Genomic DNA, 25192 nt, shown 5'->3' on the forward strand with positions numbered 1-25192 from the left:
TCTTCTTCATGACGTTAGAGATCACAATCAAAATCGAGTTGTAATCACGGCCGACAACTCAACTCATCTGGTGAAAAAGGAAGGTAATGCTATTATTGATGTTAATAATGATACATTTACTTTGGAAGATGTTTATCTTGTTCCTAAATTGACCAAGAACTTAGTTTCGGTACCCCAAATTACCGAATCCGGGAAGTATGTTCTTTTTGGTCCAACGGATGTGAAAGTCCTTGAGAATGTCAAGGAGATTGTGGGTGATGTTCTTTTCACGGGAGAAAAGAAAGGTTCTTTGTTTGTGTTGTCCGCAGGTGAAGCTTATGTGAAGAAAACAAGCCAAACCGACAACTGAGCTATTTGGCATGCAAGACTAGGCCATGTGGGATATCAAATATTGCAAAAGATATTCTCACATAAGCTAGTTGATGGAATTCCTAAACTCAAGAATGTTCGTGAAGAGGTGATATGCCAAGGATGTCAATATGGAAAGTCGCACCGGCTTCCATATAAGAAGTTAACAAACCGAAAACAAGGTTTAATTGACTTGATTCATACGGATTTGATGGGACCAACAAGAACACCAAGTTATAGCGGTCATTGCTATGTCATGGTGTTAATTGATGACTATTCTCGGTATACTTGGGTGAAGTTTTTAAAGCAGAAGAGTGAAGCCTTATCAAAGTTCATAGAGTTCAAAGAAGCGGTCGAATCCGAATTTGGGAGAAAGGTAAAAGCTCTTAGGAGTGATAATGGTGGAGAATTCATGTCAAATGATTTCTTTACTTATTGTAAAACAAATGGTATTTCTCGCCAAATGACTTGTCCGGATACTCCACAACAAAATGGGGTTTCAGAAAGAAAGATTGCTTACCTTGTTTCAATATGCTTATCTTGGTTACATGACAAAGGGTTGTCTAGGGAGCTATGGGCAGAAGCACTTCAATGTGCTTGTCATGTGTCTAATCGGTTACCATCTTGGCCAGGTACACAAAAATCATCTTTTGAGCTAGCTTATGGTCAAAGCCAAATGTAAGCTATTTTAGGGTGTTTGGTTCTATTTGTTATGTTCATGTTCCTAAAGCTAACCGAACCAAACTTGACTCAAAAGTTCGAAAGTGTATTTTTGTTGGTTATGATTCTCACAGGAAAGGTTGGAGGTGTATGGATCAAGAAACAAAGAAGTTTACCACTTCAAGAGATGTGGTATTTGATGAAGTGTCTTCTCAATTTTTTGAATCAAACAAAAATGGTGAAGAAAATAGAGATTACAAATTTATGTTTCCTAGTATTGATACTCAAGAAGAAAGTGAGAACGATGGCGGTTCTCAAATTCAAGAAGAGGCACCTAGTGAAGAAGTACAAACTCAAGTTAGAAGGTCAACAAGAGAAAAGAGACAACCAAAACATCTAAGTGACTATGAGGTGAACACAGTCACAACTTGTTTCTTTTCAGGTGACTTAACCGAAGAACCAACATGTTGTGAAGAAGCTAAAGATTCTCTGGATTGGAGAAAAGCAATGCAAGAGGAGATTGATGCATTGAAAAAGAATGAAACTTGGGAACTTTTCAAGAAACCGGAAGCATGTAAACCGGTTACTTGCAAATGGGTCTACTGTGACGATCGCTCCAAATTCATATGGACGAACACGTCATTCATCGATTTCATTGCGAGGTATTTGACCTCTATATGATACGTTTTGTAAACATTGTATTCTTTTGAAAAGGCACACCATAAATGAATATTTAAATCAAAGGTTTTCGACATCTGATGATTTCTACATATAGACAATCACCGTAATTAATAGTTTACAATAGTAGTTCCGTTGACAATGCAGTCAAAATAAGATACATGGTGATGATTTGGTGAATGCAATGTTTCCTTGAAAAATATGCCATGTAAGACTCCATGCACATTGTGACAACCCGGAAATTTCCAACCAAATTTAAACTTTAATCTTTATATGTTTCCGACACGATAAGCAATATTTGTTAAGTTAAATTTCAAGAATTTTAAACTATGTTCATACATTCATTCAACCTCGACCAAGTTCCAACGATTCACGAACCATTAAACAAATATGATTATATATGTATATGTGTATATATATTATAACTTGAAACGTAAACAAAATATTAGATTAAATACTTTATATGATTGTATCTGTTTCAAAATGTTTATCAATGAAATTAGAAGATAAGATCAAATGATTGAATTATCAGATATATTGAATTATGATTACAAGTCTCTGTTGAAAGGCCCACGTTGATTTGAGAAATCTTTTCATTTTAACAATATTCGGAAAATGGTAAAGTGATTTATAAATAAGAACAAATTGTCAATCATTGAGAACTAGACAAAGGATAGTGGAAGATTGAATCTCATAAAGACTCGATTGATCTATTTAGTTTCAAACGTACAAAAACGTTTTCAGTTTAAAAAGAACTTTATTATTAAAACGTATATAACTTTTATAAATATCTAGAACCACTTTTGACAACTCATTACTTAACTAGTATGATAAAGATAACGATATTTATATTTTATTTTATATATATAACGATTTAAATTAATATTATATATATTTATACGCGTATTATACGTACATAGTTTTATACTTTTACTATACTTAAACTTTACCTTTATTTTATTTTTACTTTACTTTAACTTTAATAATTCACTTTAATAATTCATACTTTAATAATTCACTTTAATAATTCATACTTTAATAATTCACTTTAATAATTCATACTTTAATAATTCACTTTAATAATTCATACTTTAATAATTCACTTTAATAATTCATACTTTAATAATTCACTTTAATAATTCAAAAATCTATTATAAATAGAATTCAATAGGTTTCATTATTTCATAGAAACTTGAAAATATTTTTCTCTAAACTCTCTCAATCGATTTACATATATATATTTACTCCGTATTATTTCAAGATATTATTAGTATACATAAAATATTACGACGGAGTGCTGTCCGAGTGATTTCGAAATTGTTTTTCGAGTGGGATATGATTAAGGAAATTATGGGTTATAGCTATGGAGGTGATTGAGTATGGTTCATGGGTATGCTCGTGAGGTCAATATAGTGTTTATCATTTCCGTTGCGTCTACGTACCTTTCCTGCAATATTGAATCTCAATATTGATACGTGAGTACTCATAATTTAACTTTTACATACTAATAGTGTATCCCTGACTAGTGCTCGAGTATTTAGGATTATGCATGCTTGTACTTTTGATATTGCCCTTAGACAGGTTAGGTTGAATGTTGAATTAGTTACATTTGCGGTTGAGATAAGGTATAAGATATGCATGTCCTTGGAAAGCTAGCGAAAAATTAAGAACTTTTCCTTTAGATATCGAATGGTTTCGATGAACGGATTAGAAGTTACAATCAATTGAATTTTCGATATTTTTATTAAAAATGATTATTATTATCGTCGTTTTTATCGTCGTTCTAGTTTTATCTTATTATTATCATTATTATTATCTTTATCAATAAAAGGGATTTATCATTAAAAATTATTATTTTTTTTATTATTACTATCGTTATTATCGTTAAAGTTATAATTAGTATTATTATTATTATCCAATTATTATTATTATTATTATTATTGGTATTATTATTATTATTATTATCATTATTAATATATATATCATTATTTAAAAATGGTTATTGTTATTGTTATTATTATTATTACTATATTATCATTAAGATAATTATTAGTATTATCGTTAATAATGTTATAGTAACTATCATTATTAATATTAGTGTAATTAAAACAAATATTTGTAACACCTAATTATTTTGATTACTATTATTATCATTATTATGAACACGATATAAAAGACGATTAAAAGCTATTAAATGAAACGATTAGGAAATAATGAGTAAGAGTATCATGATGAAATTAAAATACTATAAGATATTGATTTAGATAAAATTATCGTTCTTATTATTTTTATCATTACTATTATTATTAAAAGTATCGTTAGTATTAAAACTATCATTTTAACAAAAATTATCATTTTAATAGAAATGTCATTGTTACTATAAAATATCATTATTATTATTATTTTAAATAGGATTATTATTTTAAAGATAATATTAAAAATTATCGTAAATATTAAAGTTATCATAATTAGAATTATCGTTTTATCTAATGTCATCTTAGTAATTATAAATATTGATATTTTTATAATAATTATTATTATTACAAAATAATACAACTTTTACTTACTATCATTATAGATATTATTTTATCAAATAAATATGTGATACAAACATATTTTACTACGTGTAATAACTTACTTTAATAATACCTATCATATTATCTTTATGATATTAAATGAACCCTATAAATTTTATTACTTAATATATATAAAAGTATATTTTATTATATAAATTTAATATAAAATTTTATTTATTAATAAATAAATTATATTATTTACTCTAATAAATCTTCTAAAAATATTTAAAAATATAAAACAACGATATTTAAGCTATATATTAATCATGTATAGATTTTTGGAAATTATTTTGAGTCAAATTTACTTTTGTTGACTTTTGCATATTAGTCTCGAGCATTAGGATTGTGGTACACTATGACTTGACCTAATTTGTTAGACAAATATTGACCAACACATAAATATATATAATTAATTTAGGTTCGTGAATCCGAGGCCAACCTTGCAGTTGTTCAATGACGTTATATGTATTTTTACTACGAAATACAGTATGGTGAGTTTCATTTGCCTTTTTACCCTTTATATTTTTGGGACTGAGAATACATGCGCTTTTATAAATGTTTGACGAAATAGACACAAGTAATTGAAAATACATTCTATGGTTGAATTATCGAAATCGAATATGCCCCTTTTTATTAAAGTCTGGTAATCTAAGAATTAGGAAACAGACACCCTAATTGACGTGAATCCTAAAGATAGATCTATTGGGCCTAACAAACCCCATCCAAAGTACCGGATGCTTTAGTACTTCGAAATTTATATCACGTCCGAAGGAGGATCCCGGAATGATAGGGGATATTCTTATATGTATCTAGTTAATGTCGGTTACCAGGTGTTCACCATATGAATGATTATTTTTGTCTCTATGCATGGGACGTATATTTATGAGAACTGGAAATGAAATTCTTGTGGTCTATTAAAATGATGGAAATAAATGATTATGATAAACTAATGAACTCACCAACCATTTGGTTGACACTTTAAAGCATGTTTATTCTCAGGTGTTAAAGAAATCTTCCGCTGTGCATTTGCTCATTTTAAAGATATTACTTGGAGTCTTTCATAGCATATTTCGAAGAACGTTGCATTTGAGTCATTGAGTTCATCAAAGATTATTATTAAATCAATTTATAGTTGGATAGTGGATATTATGAAATGGTATGCATGCCTGTCAATTTTCGATGTAAAGAAAGATTGTCTTTTAAAAACAAATGCAATGTTTGTAAAATGTATCATATAGAGGTCAAATACCTCGCAATGTAATCAACTATTGTGAATCGTTTATAATGTATATGAACGGGTCCTTTCACACATAGCTTGTCTAACATATAAGCAAACAGCGAAAGACTTCTAGGGAACCTGAGAATAAACATGCTAACAAGTGTCAACACAAAGGTTTGTGAGTTCATAGTTTTAGTGTTTCGCATAATCTGTATATAAAGGTGGATCACAAGATTTCAGTTGTTTCATCCAGAAACGTTTATCAAAATATTCTACAAGATTGAGCACCTTGGTAACTAAGCTTTAACGTTATAATAAGTACCCCTGTTTTAACATACATGCAACCAACATGTACAATACACGCAAACTAACGTGTACTAAACTCAAATAGCATACGTCTGTTTTATAGTTCAGGCTAGGGTTTCTATACCTGGAACAGACGGGGATGTCAAGCCCTATGGATCCATATATAACTACTCCCGCCCACCAGTTCTTATAACCGGCAGTTACTAGTTACCAAAGCTAAGGGATTTTCGGTTCAAACTCAGTGTAGAATTTAGTATGTACTTGTATCCATTGGGTTTAAAATAAAGTGCATGTATTCTCAGCCCAAAAATATAGATTGAAAAAGCAATTAAAAAGAGAGCAAATGAAACTCACCTTAGCAACATATAAAGTCGTTCACCAAAATGTGACCGAAACTCGGATTACCAAATAACCGTAGATCTCAACCTAGAGAACATATGTTGGTCAACAAATGTCTATCAAGCTAGGTCAGGTCATAGTGTATCACAATCCTAATGCTCGAGATCGACATACAAAAGTTATCCAAAGTCGTTTCAAAAAGTTAATTTTGGCAATAGTTCAATAAAACGAGACGTACCTTATATAAGGATTCATTTACTCGGTTGGTAATATTCAAAAATTTAATTTATCAATCTTACGAACAAGTTGTTTAAATATTAATTGCAGATTCAAAAGCAATTCCAATTAACGTCAATCATAATTCAGTTGACCATATCTTTTAATTCGTTCATCGAAATTACGCGATTTCTAAATGAAAAGTTATTGATTTTTCGCCAGCTTTCCAAAAACATGTATATCATATACCTTTTACCAGTAATATATGTATTTAATTCGTGATTCATTATAAACTGTTTAACGACGAAATTTAGCATACAAGCATGCATAAATATATATACTCGAGCACTAGACATGGATACACAATTAATATATAAAAGATAAGATATGAATGCTCACGTATCAATATTGTGATTCAATATTGCAGGGAAAGTATGTAGACGCAACAGAGATGATAAACACTAGGTTAGAATTGCGAATATTACCCACGTACATTACCCATAACCTCCATAGCTATAGTCCATAGTTTCCTTAGCTCTATCCCGCTCGAAAAGCTTGTTTTGAAAATAACTTTCTCATGACCTCGTCGTAGTATTTTATGTATAATAATACTAATAATAATACTAACACTACTAATAATAATAATAAGATTTATAATAATTATTATAATAATAATAATAATAATAATAATAATAATAATAATAATAATAATAATAATAATAATAATAATAATAATAATAATAATAATAATAATAATAAATAATAATAATAATAATAATAATAATAATAAATATAGAGAGCATAGATGGAGAGATATATGTGTGTGAGTGTCGACAAACTGTCCAATTTATAGAAGAATTCTGATTTCTGACCCCCATGCGATCGCATGGGTTTTATGCCTATTTCTCATGCGATCGCATGGCCCTCTGATCCAACTCACAATCATTTGTTGTTTTGTTTGTCGACATATTTAAATATAATATATATAATATATATAATATATATAATTTAAATAATTAATTATATATTATATTAAATTCATGTGCATAGTTGACTTGTAATTTTCGTTCCGATGACTCGTACATTGTCACTCGACTTATGTCCCGGTTCCGGTTTCTTGAACGCATTTTCGTACGCTTAGAAAACTCGCAATTTACGTTTTGTGACTCGTACCTTTGACAAAATACAATCTTAAATTATCAATAAACTATATCATTCAAAGTGTATCTTAAACTTTCGAGTGTTTTGGTCATTTACTTCTATAAATCATTGTCTCGCTATTTGTTAATATATATAATAAAAAATCGTTTTATGACCAAGTTAATATATATTTTCAACATTCATAAACACGTTTTAAATATACGTCGCAAGTTATTCATACAATTAATATTCCAACTTATCATATATATTCAAATAAATATTTAAACCAATAAGTTTAATGTACGGTATCAAACAATTAATACATTGTTACGTTTTCAAGTTATAGTATATATATATGTATCTATATCCATATAATTGTTCGCAAATCGTCAAGAACAACCGAAAGGTATTTGAATATATGAAAGTAGTTCAAAAATTTTGAGATTCAGTTTTACAGACTTTGCTTATCGTATTGGAAATGTTAATCATACAAAGATTAAGTTTAAATTTGGTCAGAAATTTCCGGGTCATCACAGTACCTACCCGTTAAATAAATTTCGTCCCGAAATTTGAGTGAGGTCGTCATGACTAACAATAAAAATGTTTTCATGACGTATATGTGTTGATAAATAGAGTTTTATCACCGTTGAATAATATGGATAAAACAATCCGATTATTCGAAGCATATGAGAGAAGTTATCGTAAAAGAGTGAAATGAAGAATAGAGATTCGTCTTAACTCTTGACGTATTAACGATTGATTTTCATAATTTAAGGAATAGAAAATCTTCATAATCTAAATAAGATTTGATTCTTCGGAATTTAAGGAAATTAAGATTTCTTTTGATTAAATGCGTAATTTGCCTCGATTGCTATGTTTGATATTTCGCTATAAATTGACCTCTTCCGTTTCATTATTTTCATCACTCTTACATCTTCTTCCTCATTTCCTATTTTCAAAAGATTGTGAAAAATGCTTCATCCAGTTCTGATTCTTGATATACTCCTAACTTTCATATCTGTCATTCTTCTTTTTCATCTACCACCGGAGGAATCTGCTTACTTTGACTTTGCCCTTGGGGTTATAGTGCTTTTAATTCTCCCGTGTCTTTATGTTGCGATAAACATTGATATACACGGTTTGTAATTTATGTGTTGTTATCGGGCTTTATATTCTCCCTTATATTTCAAAGTTCCTGCTTCTGTCTTCTATAATTATTGTCATCCCCAGTTAATGCTTTCTTTTATTTGCTGCGATTTATACCCCAATTTCTATTTTGGAGTTTTATCCCTTCGTTTCTTCTTCTTGGGACTAAGCATTGCTTGTAATGGTCCAGAATTCGCAGATATGAATTTCAGAATGAACATTGTTAATGTTCTAAGAAGAAAATGGTAATGGCACGATCTTGATTTGTTAAATTACCAGAATACCCTGGAAAAGACAGAATCATCAAGAAATATTTTCTTGATATTTTAGAGATTAACTAGAATACAAGAGTCGTATGACATAGCACATGATGACGTTATGATCTGTGAATCATCACGTTCCATTTAGAAACTCAGCATGACTTACTGTAATATAATCACGTTGATCAAGTGTCATTATATTATACTAACTCATGCTTCAGCTCCCAACACCACTTCAAAAATATTCATATTTTAAACTCGAAGGTTTCAGAATTTAGAAACTAAAATAGTTTCTTTTATGATGTAACACAGATATCATAAGGAGAAAATTGATTTCCGATAAGAATGATTATGGAATTATCTCCAGAAATACGGAGGATATTTATAATGAAAGATACGATGATATCTTAGAATTTCTAATATCAGAGGATGATGAAGAATATTGTCCGCAAGGGTTTAGATTCGGAAGCAAGGTATTCGTTAATGGCTTCAGCAGATACTGAATCATTTGGATTCTTTGAAGGCAGGTTTCGTCCTTGTGATTTATTCTCAGCCTCCTTAATACTTTGCTCAATCCGTTTTCCAGTTCCAAACTTTCTCTTTTTCTGAGCTTTGCCAGCACTATCCTTTATCATCAAACTTTTTACTGTTAAGGTCGTTTACTGTTTTTGCTACTTCATCAGCATTTTTCAAGATTTCGAGAACTAGTTCGCGGTTTAAGGTGTTTTTCAGAAACTTCACATTTGAAGTCTGTAAGTCTTGAAGGTAAACGTTATATGTATATATATAACTGTTGGCGAAAAATTGCTACGAAATTCAAAATACTGATTTGCTAATTCCCAGTAGTTGGTATGACAATTGTTGTTACAAGTTGTATATGGGTACTTGATAGAGTTTCAATGAATAATTATCGCGATTTTTCGGAGAGGCTTAATGATCAATGAAGTTGTTGATAAGTTTAATGCTAATGTGGTGGAATATGAAAGGTTCCCTGGTAACAATGATGAAGGGGTAATCGTTATAATAAGGCTTATTCGAATGAACAATTGAAGGTGATTTGCTGGAGTGGTGACAAAACTGTCTATTTTAAAAAGGGATTGAAAAGTTATTTTAGCTAATAAATGCCAAAGGGTCTGACACGGATACGTGTTAAACTATGACTTTGATTTCGAGGGTTTTTCAGGTACATGACTGCGGTAACATGTGGTTGGATCATCATCTCGATGATTCATTATTTGAAGTGTCTTCAGGAATTTCGAGGGATTTGAACATAGATTGTAATCGTTAATATTCATATGATGTTCTAGGAATTTGAATGATACAAATACTTTTCTGGGTTCTATGATGTTCTAGCACAGTTTTGAAGTCAAAGTATAGCTTCGAAAGATATAGGAATCTAAGAATGATGTCTTTTGTTAAATCTTGACTTGAATTTTGATTTGTCAAAATCAAAATATATAATCAAATTTGGATGAGGATGGTTGCTTTGATTTTTATAAAAGAATATATATTGTTATGAAAGTAGTGAGTATAGTTGATGATTTGTTGAATCAAAGTCGAAGAATGTAACATATTAATTGTGAATTTATATATCCCTCGGGTATTACCTACCCGTTAAAATATTCTCACCATTAACAGTTTGTACAAAATAATTTTCTTAATTACAATCTTTATGAAAATATACCTATATATATAGTTTCCTTAGATGTAATCATGGATTTAATGAGTTAACATAATATTAATCTCATCTGGTTTTCGAATAAGACTAGAATATATAACCTCTAAAACTTTTAGAAACTACATATTCTCTGCAGAATATTTCTTTGATGAAGTTATGAATCAATACTTCATCGTTTGTTGTTGTTGGTATTCCTTGGTATCTATGGTGGGTATGACGTTGATGTTCGAGGTACAGATTGTGATGTTGAGGTGTGGGATGTGGATGTTGTTGTTGGTGGTGGTAATGATACTGTTGGTGTTGATGATGGTGGTACTGTTGATGCCGGTGATGATGCTGGTGCTTGTAACCCTTGCACCATATTCTCTAAAGTCACTACCCGAGCGCGAAGCTCGTTGACTTCTTCTATTACACCGGGATGATTGTCGGTTTAGACGAGCGGACGAATAAGATTTAGAATGTGAGATAGTATATAATCATGACTAGATACTCTGGAAATGAGAGAGAAAATGGTATTACGAACAGGTTCGCCGGTAAGTGCTTCAGGTTCTTCGCCAAGAGGGCAATGTGGTGGATGGAAGGGATCACCTTCTTATTGTCTCCAATGACTAAGCAGGCTACGAACCCATCCCCAATTCATCCAGAATAGGTGATGGCTGATTGGTTGATCCATTCCGGTTACACTGTCTTCGGAATTCAGGTGAATATCCATATCGGAATAGCTGTCGGAGTTTAAGGAATTTAAACTATATACCGGATCTATCTTGTATAATTAGGGAGATGATTTTTGATATGAATTAGATTATAGAATTTAGTTTGGTATTCTTCAATACATAATTTACGTATGTATATATAATACCAAATTCCATAAATCACGGAGAAATTTTCGGAAGGTGTCAGGAAAAGTTTACAGTAACAGATACGCTAAGATATGAATTTTCATCTATACACTATTTATGCAATAAATGCAGGAAAACGTGTCTAGACTTAAGAATGATAAGCATGTAATTTCCGACAAGAAATGATAAGCAAAACATTTAACATGTAGACACGGTCGAAGTTGTAGTGACCCGAACTTTTCCATGTTTATATATATTAAATGAAATTGTTATTTACATGATTAAGTGTTTCCAACATGTCAAGCAATCAAACTTGTTAAGACTTGATTAATTGAAATAGGTTTCATATAGACAATTGACCACCCAAGTTGACCGGTGATTCACGAACGTTAAAGCTTGTAAAAACTATACGATGACATATATATGGTTATATATATAGTTAACATGATTTTATTATAAGTATGTATCTCATTAGATATTTTAACAATGAGTTATATACATAAAAATGAGACTATTAATTTAAGAAACTCGAAAACGATATATATAACGATTATCATTATAACAACGTCTTACTAGGACATATGAATCATATTAAGATATTGATACACTTGGTTAATTATGTTAAATGATAAGTAAATATATTATTAAGTGTATTAACAATGAAATACATATGTAAAAATAAGACTACTAACTTAATGATTTCGAAACGAGACATATATGTAACGATTATCGTTGTAACGACATTTAACTGTATATATATATATCATACTAATATATATTATATATCATAATATCATGATAATATAACAATTTAACATCTCATTTGTTATAATAAACAATGGGTTAACAACATTCAACAAGATCGTTAACCTAAAGGTTTCAAAACAACATTTACATGTAACGACTAACGATGACTTAACGACTCAGTTAAAATGTATATACATGTAGTGTTTTAATATGTATTCATACACTTTTGAAAGACTTCAAGACACTTATCAAAATACTTCTACTTAACAAAAATGCTTACAATTACATCCTCGTTCAGTTTCATCAACAGTTCTACTCGTATGCACCCGTATTCGTACTCGTACAAAACACAGCTTTTAGATGTATGTACTCTTGGTATATACACTCCAATGATCAGCTCTTAGCAGCCCATGTGAGTCACCTAACACATGTGGGAACCATCATTTGGCAACTAGCATGAAATATCTCATAAAATTACAAAAATATGAGTAATCATTCATGACTTATTTACATGAAAACAAAATTACATATCCTTTATATCTAATCCATACACCAACAACCAAAAACACCTACAAACACTTTCATTCTTCAATTTTCTTCATCTAATTGATCTCTCTCAAGTTCTATCTTCAAGTTCTAAGTGTTCTTCATAAATTCCAAAAGTTCTAGTTTCATAAAATCAAGAATACTTCCAAGATTGCAAGTTTACTTCCAAGTTTTCTAAATCCATTCCAAGTAATCATCCAAGATCAAAAAACCTTTGTTACTTACAGTAGGTTATCTTTCTAATACAAGGTAATAATCATATTCAAACTTTAATTCAATTTCTATAACTATAACAATCTTATTTCGAGTGGAAATCTTACTTGAAATTGTTTTCGTGTCATGATTCTGCTTCAAGAACTTTCAAGCCATCCAAGGATCCTTTGAAGCTAGATCTATTTTTCTCATTTCCAGTAGGTTTATCCAAGGAACTTGAGGTAGTAATGATGTTCATAACATCATTCGATTCATACATATAAAGCTATCTTATTCGAAGGTTTAAACTTGTAATCACTAGAACATAGTTTAGTTAATTCTAAACTTGTTCGCAAATAAAAGTTAATCCTTCTAACTTGACTTTTAAAATCAACTAAACACATGTTCAATATCTATATGATATGCTAACTTAATGATTTAAAACCTGGAAACACAAAAAACACCGTAAAATCGGATTTACGCCGTCGTAGTAACACCGCGGGCTATTTTGGGTTAGTTAATTAAAAACTATGATAAACTTTGATTTATGGTTAAACTCAAAGTGGAAGTATGTTTTCTAAAATGGTCATCTAGACGTCGTTCTTTATACTGAAATGACTACCTTTACAAAAACGACTTGTAACTTATTTTTCTGACTATAAACCTATACTTTTTCTGTTTAGATTCATAAAATAGAGTTCAATATGAAACCATAGCAATTTGATTCACTCAAAACGGATTTAAAATGAAGAAGTTATGGGTAAAACAAGATTGGATAATTTTTCTCATTTTAGCTACGTGAAAATTGGTAACAAATCTATTCCAACCATAACTTAATCAACTTGTATTGTATATTATGTAATCTTGAGATACCATAGACACGTATACAATGTTTCAACCTATCATGTCGACACATCTATATATATTTCGGAACAACCATAGACACTCTATATGTGAATGTTGGAGTTAGCTATACAGGGTTGAGGTTGATTCCAAAATATATATAGTTTGAGTTGTGATCAATACTGAGATACGTATACACTGGGTCGTGGATTGATTCAAGATAATATTTATCGATTTATTTCTGTACATCTAACTGTGGACAACTAGTTGTAGGTTACTAACGAGGACAGCTGACTTAATAAACTTAAAACATCAAAATATATTAAAAGTGTTGTAAATATATTTTGAACATACTTTGATATATATGTATATATTGTTATAGGTTCGTGAATCAACCAGTGGCCAAGTCTTACTTCCCGACGAAGTAAAAATCTGTGAAAGTGAGTTATAGTCCCACTTTTAAAATATAATATTTTTGGGATGAGAATACATGCAGGTTTTATAAATGATTTACAAAATAGACACAAGTACGTGAAACTACATTCTATGGTTGAATTATCGAAATCGAATATACCCCTTTTTATTAAGTCTGGTAATCTAAGAATTAGGGAACAGACACCCTAATTGACGTGAATCCTAAAGATAGATCTATTGGGCCTAACAAACCTCATCCAAAGTACCGGATGCTTTAGTACTTCGAAATTTATATCATATCCGAAGGGTGTCCTGGAATGATGGGGATATTCTTATATATGCATCTTGTTAATGTCGGTTACCAGGTGTTCACCATATGAATGATTTTTATCTCTATGTATGGGATGTGTATTGAAATATGAAATCTTGTGGTCTATTGTTACGATTTGATATATATAGGTTAAACCTATAACTCACCAACATTTTTGTTGACGTTTAAAGCATGTTTATTCTCAGGTGAATACTAAGAGGTTCCGCTGTTGCATACTAAAATAAGGACAAGATTTGGAGTCCATGTTTGTATGATATTGTGTAAAAACTGCATTCAAGAAACTGATTTCGATGTAACATATTTGTATTGTTAACCATTATGTAATGGTCGTGTGTAAACAGGATATTTTAGATTATCATTATTTGATAATCTACGTAAAGCTTTTTAAACCTTTATTTATGAAATAAAGGTTATGGTTTGTTTTAAAAATGAATGCAGTCTTTGAAAAACGTCTCATATAGAGGTCAAAACCTCGCAAGGAAATCAATTAATATGGAACGTTTTTAATCAATAAGAACGGGACATTTCAGTTGGTATCCGAGCGTTGGTCTTAGAGAACCAGAATTTTGCATTAGTGTATCTTATCGAGTTTGTTAGGATGCATTAGTGAGTCTGAACTTCGACCGTGTTTACTTGAAAAATGATTGCTTAACAAATTTTGTTGGAAACTATATATTTTTAACATGTGAATATTATGTGATATATTAATCTTTTAACGCGTTTGATATTATGTGATAGATGTCTACCTCTAGAACAAGTCCCATTGACTCACCTAATAATAACGAAGAGTCAAATGTAAATTGGAATGATTCGTGGACTGATTCACAAGTTCCCGAAGAGGAACCGGAAGAAGAGTCGGAACCGGAAGAAGAATCAGAACCGGAAGAGGAGGAACCGGAGGAGGAAATAGAACCGGTGGGGAAAATAATCAAACGGTTAAGTAAAAGAAAATCCTCAACCAAACGACCAAGGTTAATTATGGTCAATGGTGTTTCCGCCAAGGAAGCAAAATATTGGGAGGATTACCAATTCTCCGATGAATCGGATTCCGACGAGAATTCCGATGATGTTATAGAAATTACCCCAACTGAATTTAAAAAGGCAAAAGAAAATAATAAGGGAAAGGGCATAAAAATAGAGAAATCTAATTCCAACCCCGATGAACTTTATATGTATCGTCAACCCCCGAAGCCCTTAAGTTGTAACAATGACCCGGGAACCTTTAAACCACCAGGTTTTTCTAAACCAATGTGGAAAACGACGGCTCGTATTAGGGGAACATCATATATCCCTAGAAACTTGGAAAAATGAACCAAAACCGAAGAAGAAGAAGAAACGAGCGAGTCGGAATAAGATAGTTGTATTCGTGTGGTGTAATATATGTAATATAGTGTGCTTATGCTTTATGATATATGTAAAAATTGCTTGTATTAATAAGTAATTTTTTTTATGAATCTAACTCTTGTCTATTTTACAGTTTAAAAACACAAAATGGATAGACAACCCAATATTTTAAGAGACCTACCCGGAGACATGATTGATGAAATCTTGTCTAGAGTCGGTCAGAATTCCTCGGCACAACTATTTAAGGCGAAATCAGTTTGTAAGACATTCGAAGAACGTTCCAAGAATGTCTTGGTTTATAAGAGACTTTCGTTTGAAAGATGGGGGATATCACATTGGGAAACCCATAAGTTACGATGTGTTTACTTTGACGCATATATTGCGGGGAACCCAAATGCTATTTTACGCAACGGGTTAAGAAATTATTTTGACTCAATGTATCCGAATATAGGACTTCATGATTTAGAAAAAGCGGCTAACATGCAACATAAAGAAGCATGCTATGCTTACGGGTTAGTAATGTTCGCTTCTCACCAAAGTGAGAAAAAGAACATCGGGCTACAACTATTAAACAAAACGTTCCCACAAGTGACGGAGTCGGTAATTGGGGTAAGAAATGAGGTTTTTAGGTTATTACGAGACTGTTGGTCATTATGTAACCCTCGTCCCTTTGACGACGTTACAACACGCTGTCTTATCAACGGCCATAACGGTTATGTTCCACAAGATCAAGGATGGGAAGTAGTCCTAGTAAAACCAGAATGCATGACTTGTTTCTGGACGTATGAATTACGTGTCTTTATTGCCTTTGCTGAACCACTTGTGTACTAGCTAGAATTATCTTCACAACTATCTTGTATCAAAGTTATTGTGTGCTATATTTCATGCTTTATGTAAAATAAGCGGTATTGTAAGTTTGTAAAATATTGTATAAAAGTTTGAACGCGAAATATTATTATAATCAGTTTTTCATATAGAATTGTAGTAGTTGAATTGTATATTAGCTACTAAGTATGAACTTAACGGGTAGGTACTACCCAAATTTAAACTTATAAAACGCTAATATGAAGAAAAAGCTTTTATAAATGAGTTCATATTATGCTACGAAATACTATTAACTACTCATAATATTCTGTATGATTAACTTGTTCCATTTGACTATTTTGAAGGAAATGGCACCGACTACTCGACACACTGTGAATATGAATGAAGAGGAATTCCGTACTTTTCTAGCTTCAAACATAGCCGCAGTACAGGCTGCGCTACATACCAACAATAACCTTGGATCTAGCAGTACAGGAAATCGTGTAGGATGCACCTACAAAGAATTCACTGCCTATAAACCTTTGGAATTTGATGGAACCGAAGGACCGATCATATTGAAACGGTGGACCGAGAAGGTCGAATCGGTGTTTGCCATAAGTAAGTGTACTGAAGAGGACAAAGTGAAGTACGCTACGCATACCTTCACAGGTTCTGCGTTAACATGGTGGAATACCTATCTAGAGCAAGTGGGACAAGATGATGCGTACGCACTACAGTGGTCAGCATTCAAGCACTTGATGAACGAGAAGTACCGTCCCAGAACCGAGGTGAATAAGCTCAAGACAGAACTTAGAGGGTTACGAACCCAAGGATTTGATATTACCACATACGAAAGACGATTCACAGAATTGTGCCTATTGTGTCCGGGAGCGTTCTAAGATGAGGAAGAGAAGATCGACGCGTTTGTGAAAGGATTACCGGAAAGAATCCAAGAAGATATAAGTTCACACGAGCCCGCCTCCATACAACAGGCATGTAGAATGGCTCACAAACTAGTGAACCAGATTGAGGAAAGAATTAAAGAACAGACGACTGAAGAGGCCAATGTGAAGCAAGTCAAAAGAAAGTGGGAGGAAAACGGTGATAAGAATCACCAATACAACAACAACAGCAATTACAATAATAATCGCAACAATTATCCCAACAATCGCAACACCAATCGCAACTACAACAAACGGCCCAACAACAACAACAACAACAACAGTAACTACAACAATCATCCCAACAACAATAACAACCGTAATAACAACAACAATCAGAAGCAGCTATGCCAAAGGTGTGAAAAGTATCACTCGGGGTTCTGCACCAAATTTTGCAACAAGTGTAAAAGAAATGGTCATAGCGCGGTGAAGTGTGAGGTCTACGGACCAGGGGTTAACAGAACGAAAGGAACAAATGGTGTCGAAACGAGTAATGGCGGAGCAAGTAGTGTCGGAGCAAGTTATGCCAATGTAGTTTGTTATAAATGTGGAAAACTGGGCCACATTATTAGAAATTGCCCGAACCAGGAGAACACAAATGGACAAGGCCGCGAAAGAGTTTTCAATATTAATGCGGCAGAGGCACAAGAAGACCCGGAGCTTGTTACGGGTACGTTTCTTATTGAAAATAAATCTGCTTACGTTTTATTTGATTCGGGTGCGGATAGAAGCTATATGAGTAGAGATTTTTGTGCTAAATTAAGTTGTCCATTGACGCCGTTGGATAGTAAATTTTTACTCGAATTAGCAAACGGTAAATTAATTTCAGCAGATAATATATGCCAGAATCGAGAAATTAAACTGGGTAGCAAAATATTTAAGATTGATTTGATACCAGTAGAGTTAGGGAGTTTTGATGTAATAGTTGGCATGGACTGGCTGAAGAAGGTGAAAGCAGAGATCGTATGTTATAAAAATGCAATTCGCATTGTACGAGAAGAAGGAGAACCCTTAATGGTGTACGGAGAAAGGGGCAACATGAAGCTACATCTTATTAGTAATTTGAAGGCACAAAAACTAATAAGAAAAGATTGCTATGCTGTTCTAGCACACGTCGAGAAAGTACAAACTGAAGAAAAGAGCATCAATGATGTTCCCGTCGCAAAAGAATTTCCTGATGTATTTCTGAAAGAATTACCGGGACTACCTCCACATCGATCTGTTGAATTTCAAATAGATCTTGTACCAGGAGCTGCACCAATAGCTCGTGCTCCTTATAGACTCGCACCCAGCGAGATGAAAGAACTGCAAAGCCAACTGCAAGAACTATTAGAATGTGGTTTCATTCGACCAAGCACATCACCATGGGGAGCTCCTGTTTTGTTTGTCAAGAAGAAGGATGGTACATTTAGGTTGTGTATTGACTACAGAGAGTTGAACAAACTTACCATCAAAAACCGTTATCCACTGCCGAGAAATGACGACTTATTTGATCAACTACAAGGCTCGTCGGTTTATTCGAAGATCGATTTACGTTCTGGATATCATCAAATGCGAGTAAAGGAGGATGAGATTCCAAAAAGTGCTTTTAGGACGCGTTATGGTCATTACGAGTTTATGGTTATGCCGTTTGGATTGACTAACGCACCAGCTGTATTTATGGACCTTATGAACCGAGTGTGTGGGCCATATCTTGACAAGTTTATCATTGTTTTCATCGATGACATACTTATTTACTCAAAGAATGATCAAGAGCATGAAGAACATTTGAGAAAAGTGCTAGAAGTATTGAGGAAAGAAAAACTGTACGCTAAGTTTTCAAAGTGTGCATTTTGGTTGGAAGAAGTTCAATTCCTCGGTCACATATTGAACAAAGAAGGTATCCAGGTGGACCCGGCAAAGATCGAAACCGTTAAAAAGTGGGAAACCCCAAAAACTTTGAAGCATATACGTCAATTTTTAGGATTGGCTGGTTACTACAGAAGATTCATCCAAGATTTCTCCAAAATAGCAAAACCCTTGACTGCATTAACGCATAAAGGGAAGAAATTTGAATGGAAGGATGAACATGAGAAGGCGTTTCAATTATTGAAGAAAAAGCTAACTACGGCACCTATATTGTCATTGCCTGAAGGGAATGATGATCTTGTGATTTATTTTGACACATCAAAGAAAGGTCTCGGTTGTGTATTAATGCAACGGACGAAGGTGATTGCTTATGCGTCTAGACAATTGAAGATTCACGAGCAAAATTATACGACGCATGATTTGGAATTAGGCGCGGTTGTTCTTGCATTAAAGACTTGGAGGCACTACTTATATGGGGTCAAAAGTATTATATATACCGACCACAAAAGTCTTCAACACATATTTAATCAGAAACAACTGAATATGAGGCAGCGTAGGTGGATTGAATTGTTGAATGATTATGACTTTGAGATTCGTTACCACCCGGGGAAGGCAAATGTGGTAGCCGACGCCTTGAGCAGAAAGGACAGAGAACCCATTCGAGTAAAATCTATGAATATAATGATTCACACTAACCTTACTACTCAAATAAAGGAGGCGCAACAAGGAGTTTTAAAAGAGGAAAATTTAAAGGATGAAATACCCAAAGGATCGGAGAAGCATCTTAATATTCGGGAAGACGGAACCCGGTATAGGGCTGAAAGAATTTGGGTACCAAAATTTGGAGATATGAGAGAAATGGTACTTAGAGAAGCTCATAAAACCATATACTCAATACATCCTGGAACGGAGAAGATGTACAAGGATCTTAAGAAACATTTTTGGTGGCCAAGTATGAAAGCCGATATTGCTAAATATGTAGGAGAATGTTTGACGTGTTCTAAGGTCAAAGCTGAACATCAGAAACCATCAGGTCTACTACAACAACCTGAAATCCCGGAATGGAAATGGGAAAACATTACCATGGATTTCATTACTAAATTGCCAAGGACTGCAAGTGGTTATGATACTATTTGGGTAATAGTTGATCGTCTCACCAAGTCAGCACACTTCCTGCCAATAAGAGAAGATGACAAGATGGAGAAGTTAGCACGACTGTATTTGAAGGAAGTCGTCTCCAGACATGGAATACCAATCTCTATTATCTCTGATAGGGATGGCAGATTTATTTCAAGATTATGGCAGACATAACAGCAAGCATTGGGAACTCGTCTAGACATGAGTACTGCCTATCATCCACAAACTGATGGACAGAGCGAAAGGACGATACAAACGCTTGAAGACATGCTAAGAGCATGTGTTATTGATTTCGGAAACAGTTGGGATCGACATCTACCGTTAGCAGAATTTTCCTACAACAACAACTACCATTCAAGCATTGAGATGGCGCCGTTTGAAGCACTTTATGGTAGAAAGTGCAGGTCTCTGATTTGTTGGAGTGAAGTGGGGGATAGACAGATTACGGGTCCGGAGATAATACAAGAAACTACCGAGAAAATCATCCAAATTCAACAAAGATTGAAAACCGCCCAGAGTCGACAAAAGAGCTACGCGGACAGTAAAAGAAAAGATATAGAGTTTGAAATTGGAGAAATGGTCATGCTTAAGGTTTCACCTTGGAAAGGCGTTGTTGGATTTGGTAAACGGGGGAAACTAAATCCAAGGTACATTGGACCATTCAAGATTATAGATCGTGTCAGACCAGTAGCTTACCAACTGGAGCTACCTCAACAACTCGCGGCTGTACATAACACTTTACACGTCTCAAATTTGAAGAAATGTTTTGCTAAAGAAGATCTCACTATACCGTTGGATGAAATCCAAATCAATGAAAAACTTCAATTCATTGAAGAACCCGTCGAAATAATGGATCGTGAGGTTAAGAGACTTAAACAAAATAAGATACCGATTATTAAGGTTCGATGGAATGCTCGTAGAGGACCCGAGTTCACCTGGGAGCGTGAAGATCAGATGAAGAAGAAATACCCGCATTTATTTCCAGAAGATACGTCAACACCTCCAACTGCTTAAAATTTCGGGACGAAATTTATTTAACGGGTAGGTACTGTAGTGACCCGAACTTTTCCATGTTTATATATATATTAAATGAAATTGTTATTTACATGATTAAGTTTTTCCAACATGTTAAGCAATCAAACTTGTTAAGACTTGATTAATTGAAATAGGTTTCATATAGACAATTGACCACCCAAGTTGACCGGTGATTCACGAACGTTAAAGCTTGTAAAAACTATACGATGACATATATATGGTTATATATATAGTTAACATGATTTTATTATAAGTATGTATCTCATTAGGTATTTTAACAATGATTTATATACATAAAAATGAGACTATTAATTTAAGAAACTCGAAAACGATATATATAACGATTATCGTTATAACAACGTCTTACTAGGACATATGAATCATATTAAGATATTGATACACTTGGTTAATTATGTTAAATGATAAGTAAATATATTATTAAGTGTATTAACAATGAAATACATATGTAAAAATAAGACTACTAACTTAATGATTTCGAAACGAGACATATATGTAACGATTATCGTTGTAACGAAATTTAACTGTATATATATATATCATACTAATATATATTATATATCATAATATCATGATAATATAACAATTTAACATCTCATTTGTTATAATAAACAATGGGTTAACAACATTCAACAAGATCGTTAACCTAAAGGTTTCAAAACAACATTTACATGTAACGACTAACGATGACTTAACGACTCAGTTAAAATGTATATACATGTAGTGTTTTAATATGTATTCATACACTTTTGAAAGACTTCAAGACACTTATCAAAATACTTCTACTTAACAAAAATGCTTACAATTACATCCTCGTTCAGTTTCATCAACAGTTCTACTCGTATGCACCCGTATTCGTACTCGTACAAAACACAGCTTTTAGATGTATGTACTCTTGGTATATACACTCCAATGATCAGCTTTTAGCAGCCCATGTGAGTCACCTAACACATGTGGGAACCATCATTTGGCAACTAGCATGAAATATCTCATAAAATTACAAAAATATGAGTAATCATTCATGACTTATTTACATGAAAACAAAATTACATATCCTTTATATCTAATCCATACACCAACGACCAAAAACACCTAAAAACACTTTCATTCTTCAATTTTCTTCATCTAATTGATCTCTCTCAAGTTCTATCTTCAAGTTCTAAGTGTTCTTCATAAATTCTAAAAGTTCTAGTTTCATAAAATCAAGAATATTTCCAAGATTGCAAGTTTACTTCCAAGTTTTCTAAATCCATACCAAGTAATCATCCAAGATCAAGAAACCTTTGTTACTTACAGTAGTTTATCTTTCTAATACAAGGTAATAATCATATTCAAACTTTAATTCAATTTCTATAACTATAACAATCTTATTTCGAGTGGAAATCTTACTTGAAATTGTTTTCGTGTCATGATTCTGCTTCAAGAACTTTCAAGCCATCCAATGATCCTTTGAAGCTAGATCTATTTTTCTCATTTCCAGTAGGTTTATCCAAGGAACTTGAGGTAGTAATGATGTTCATAACATCATTCGATTCATACATATAAAGCTATCTTATTCGAAGGTTTAAACTTGTAATCACTAGAACATAGTTTAGTTAATTCTAAACTTGTTCGCAAATAAAAGTTAATCCTTCTAACTTGAATTTTAAAATCAACTAAACACATGTTCTATATCTATATGATATGCTAACTTAATGATTTAAAACCTGGAAACACGAAAAACACCGTAAAATCGGATTTACGCCGTCGTAGTAACACCGCGGGCTGTTTTGGGTTAGTTAATTAAAAACTATGATAAACTTTGATTTATGGTTAAACTCAAAGTGGAAGTATGTTTTCTAAAATGGTCATCTAGACGTCGTTCTTTCGACTGAAATGACTACCTTTACAAAAATGACTTGTAACTTATTTTTCCGACTATAAACCTATACTTTTTCTGTTTAGATTCATAAAATAGAGTTCAATATGAAACCATAGCAATTTGATTCACTCAAAACGGATTTAAAATGAAGAAGTTATGGGTAAAACAAGATTGGATAATTTTTCTCATTTTAGCTACGTGAAAATTGGTAACAAATCTATTCCAACCATAACTTAATCAACTTGTATTGTATATTATGTAATCTTGAGATACCATAGACACGCATACAATGTTTCAACCTATCATGTCGACACATCTATATATATTTCGGAACAACCATAGACACTCTATATGTGAATGTTGGAGTTAGCTATACAGGGTTGAGGTTGATTCCAAAATATATATAGTTTGAGTTGTGATCAATACTGAGATACGTATACACTGGGTCGTGGATTGATTCAAGATAATATTTATCGATTTATTTCTGTACATCTAACTGTGGACAACTAGTTGTAGGTTACTAACGAGGACAGCTGACTTAATAAACTTAAAACATCAAAATATATTAAAAGTGTTGTAAATATATTTTGAACATACTTTGATATATATGTATATATTGTTATAGGTTCGTGAATCAACCAGTGGCCAAGTCTTACTTCCCGACGAAGTAAAAATCTGTGAAAGTGAGTTATAGTCCCACTTTTAAAATATAATATTTTTGGGATGAGAATACATGCAGGTTTTATAAATGATTTACAAAATAGACACAAGTACGTGAAACTACATTCTATGGTTGAATTATCGAAATCGAATATGCCCCTTTTTATTAAGTCTGGTAATCTACGAATTAGGGAACAGACACCCTAATTGACGCGAATCCTAAAGATAGATCTATTGGGCCTAACAAACCCCATCCAAAGTACCAGATGCTTTAGTACTTTGAAATTTATATCATATCCGAAGAGTGTCCCGGAATGATGGGGATATTCTTATATATGCATCTTGTTAATGTCGGTTACCAGGTGTTCACCATATGAATGATTTTTATCTCTATGTATGGGATGTGTATTGAAATATGAAATCTTGTGGTCTATTGTTACGATTTGATATATATAGGTTAAACCTATAACTCACCAACATTTTTGTTGACGTTTAAAGCATGTTTATTCGCAGGTGAATACTAAGAGCTTCCGCTGTTGCATACTAAAATAAGGACAAGATTTGGAGTCCATGTTTGTATGATATTGTGTAAAAACTGCATTCAAGAAACTGATTTCGATGTAACATATTTGTATTGTAAACCATTATGTAATGGTCGTGTGTAAACAGGATATTTTAGATTATCATTATTTGATAATCTACGTAAAGCTTTTTAAACCTTTATTTATGAAATAAAGATTATGGTTTGTTTTAAAAATGAATGCAGTCTTTGAAAAACATCTCATATAGAGGTCAAAACCTCGCAACGAAATCAATTAATATGGAACGTTTTTAATCAATAAGAACGGGACATTTCAGAAGTCCAGACTTACTAGTGCATCTTAACAACTATCAGTTAGACACACTCATGCAAGACCTGGTTCACTAGGACCAACGCTCTGATACCAACTGTGACGATCGCTCCAAATCCATATGGACGAACACGTCATTCATCGATTTCATTGCGAGGTATTTGACCTCTATATGATACGTTTTGTAAAAATTGCATTCTTTTGAAAAGGCACAC

The 25192-nt window shown here is 32.6% G+C and overlaps 1 protein-coding gene across 1 annotated transcript in view; it reads left to right on the top strand.

The window, feature by feature from the left end:
* LOC139858975 (uncharacterized) overlaps nucleotides 1-25192 on the top strand; it is a 31391-nt gene that overhangs the window by 326 nt on the left and 5873 nt on the right. The window contains exons 2-5 of the mRNA XM_071847799.1: nucleotides 80-308; nucleotides 372-797; nucleotides 906-1026; nucleotides 1143-1373. Coding sequence (XP_071703900.1) covers nucleotides 80-308; nucleotides 372-797; nucleotides 906-1026; nucleotides 1143-1373 — 1007 coding nt within the window. The remainder of the gene's footprint in view (nucleotides 1-79; nucleotides 309-371; nucleotides 798-905; nucleotides 1027-1142; nucleotides 1374-25192) is intronic.

Source organism: Rutidosis leptorrhynchoides, chromosome 7 (genome assembly GCF_046630445.1).
Source record: "Rutidosis leptorrhynchoides isolate AG116_Rl617_1_P2 chromosome 7, CSIRO_AGI_Rlap_v1, whole genome shotgun sequence".
Lineage (NCBI taxonomy): Eukaryota > Viridiplantae > Streptophyta > Magnoliopsida > Asterales > Asteraceae > Rutidosis > Rutidosis leptorrhynchoides.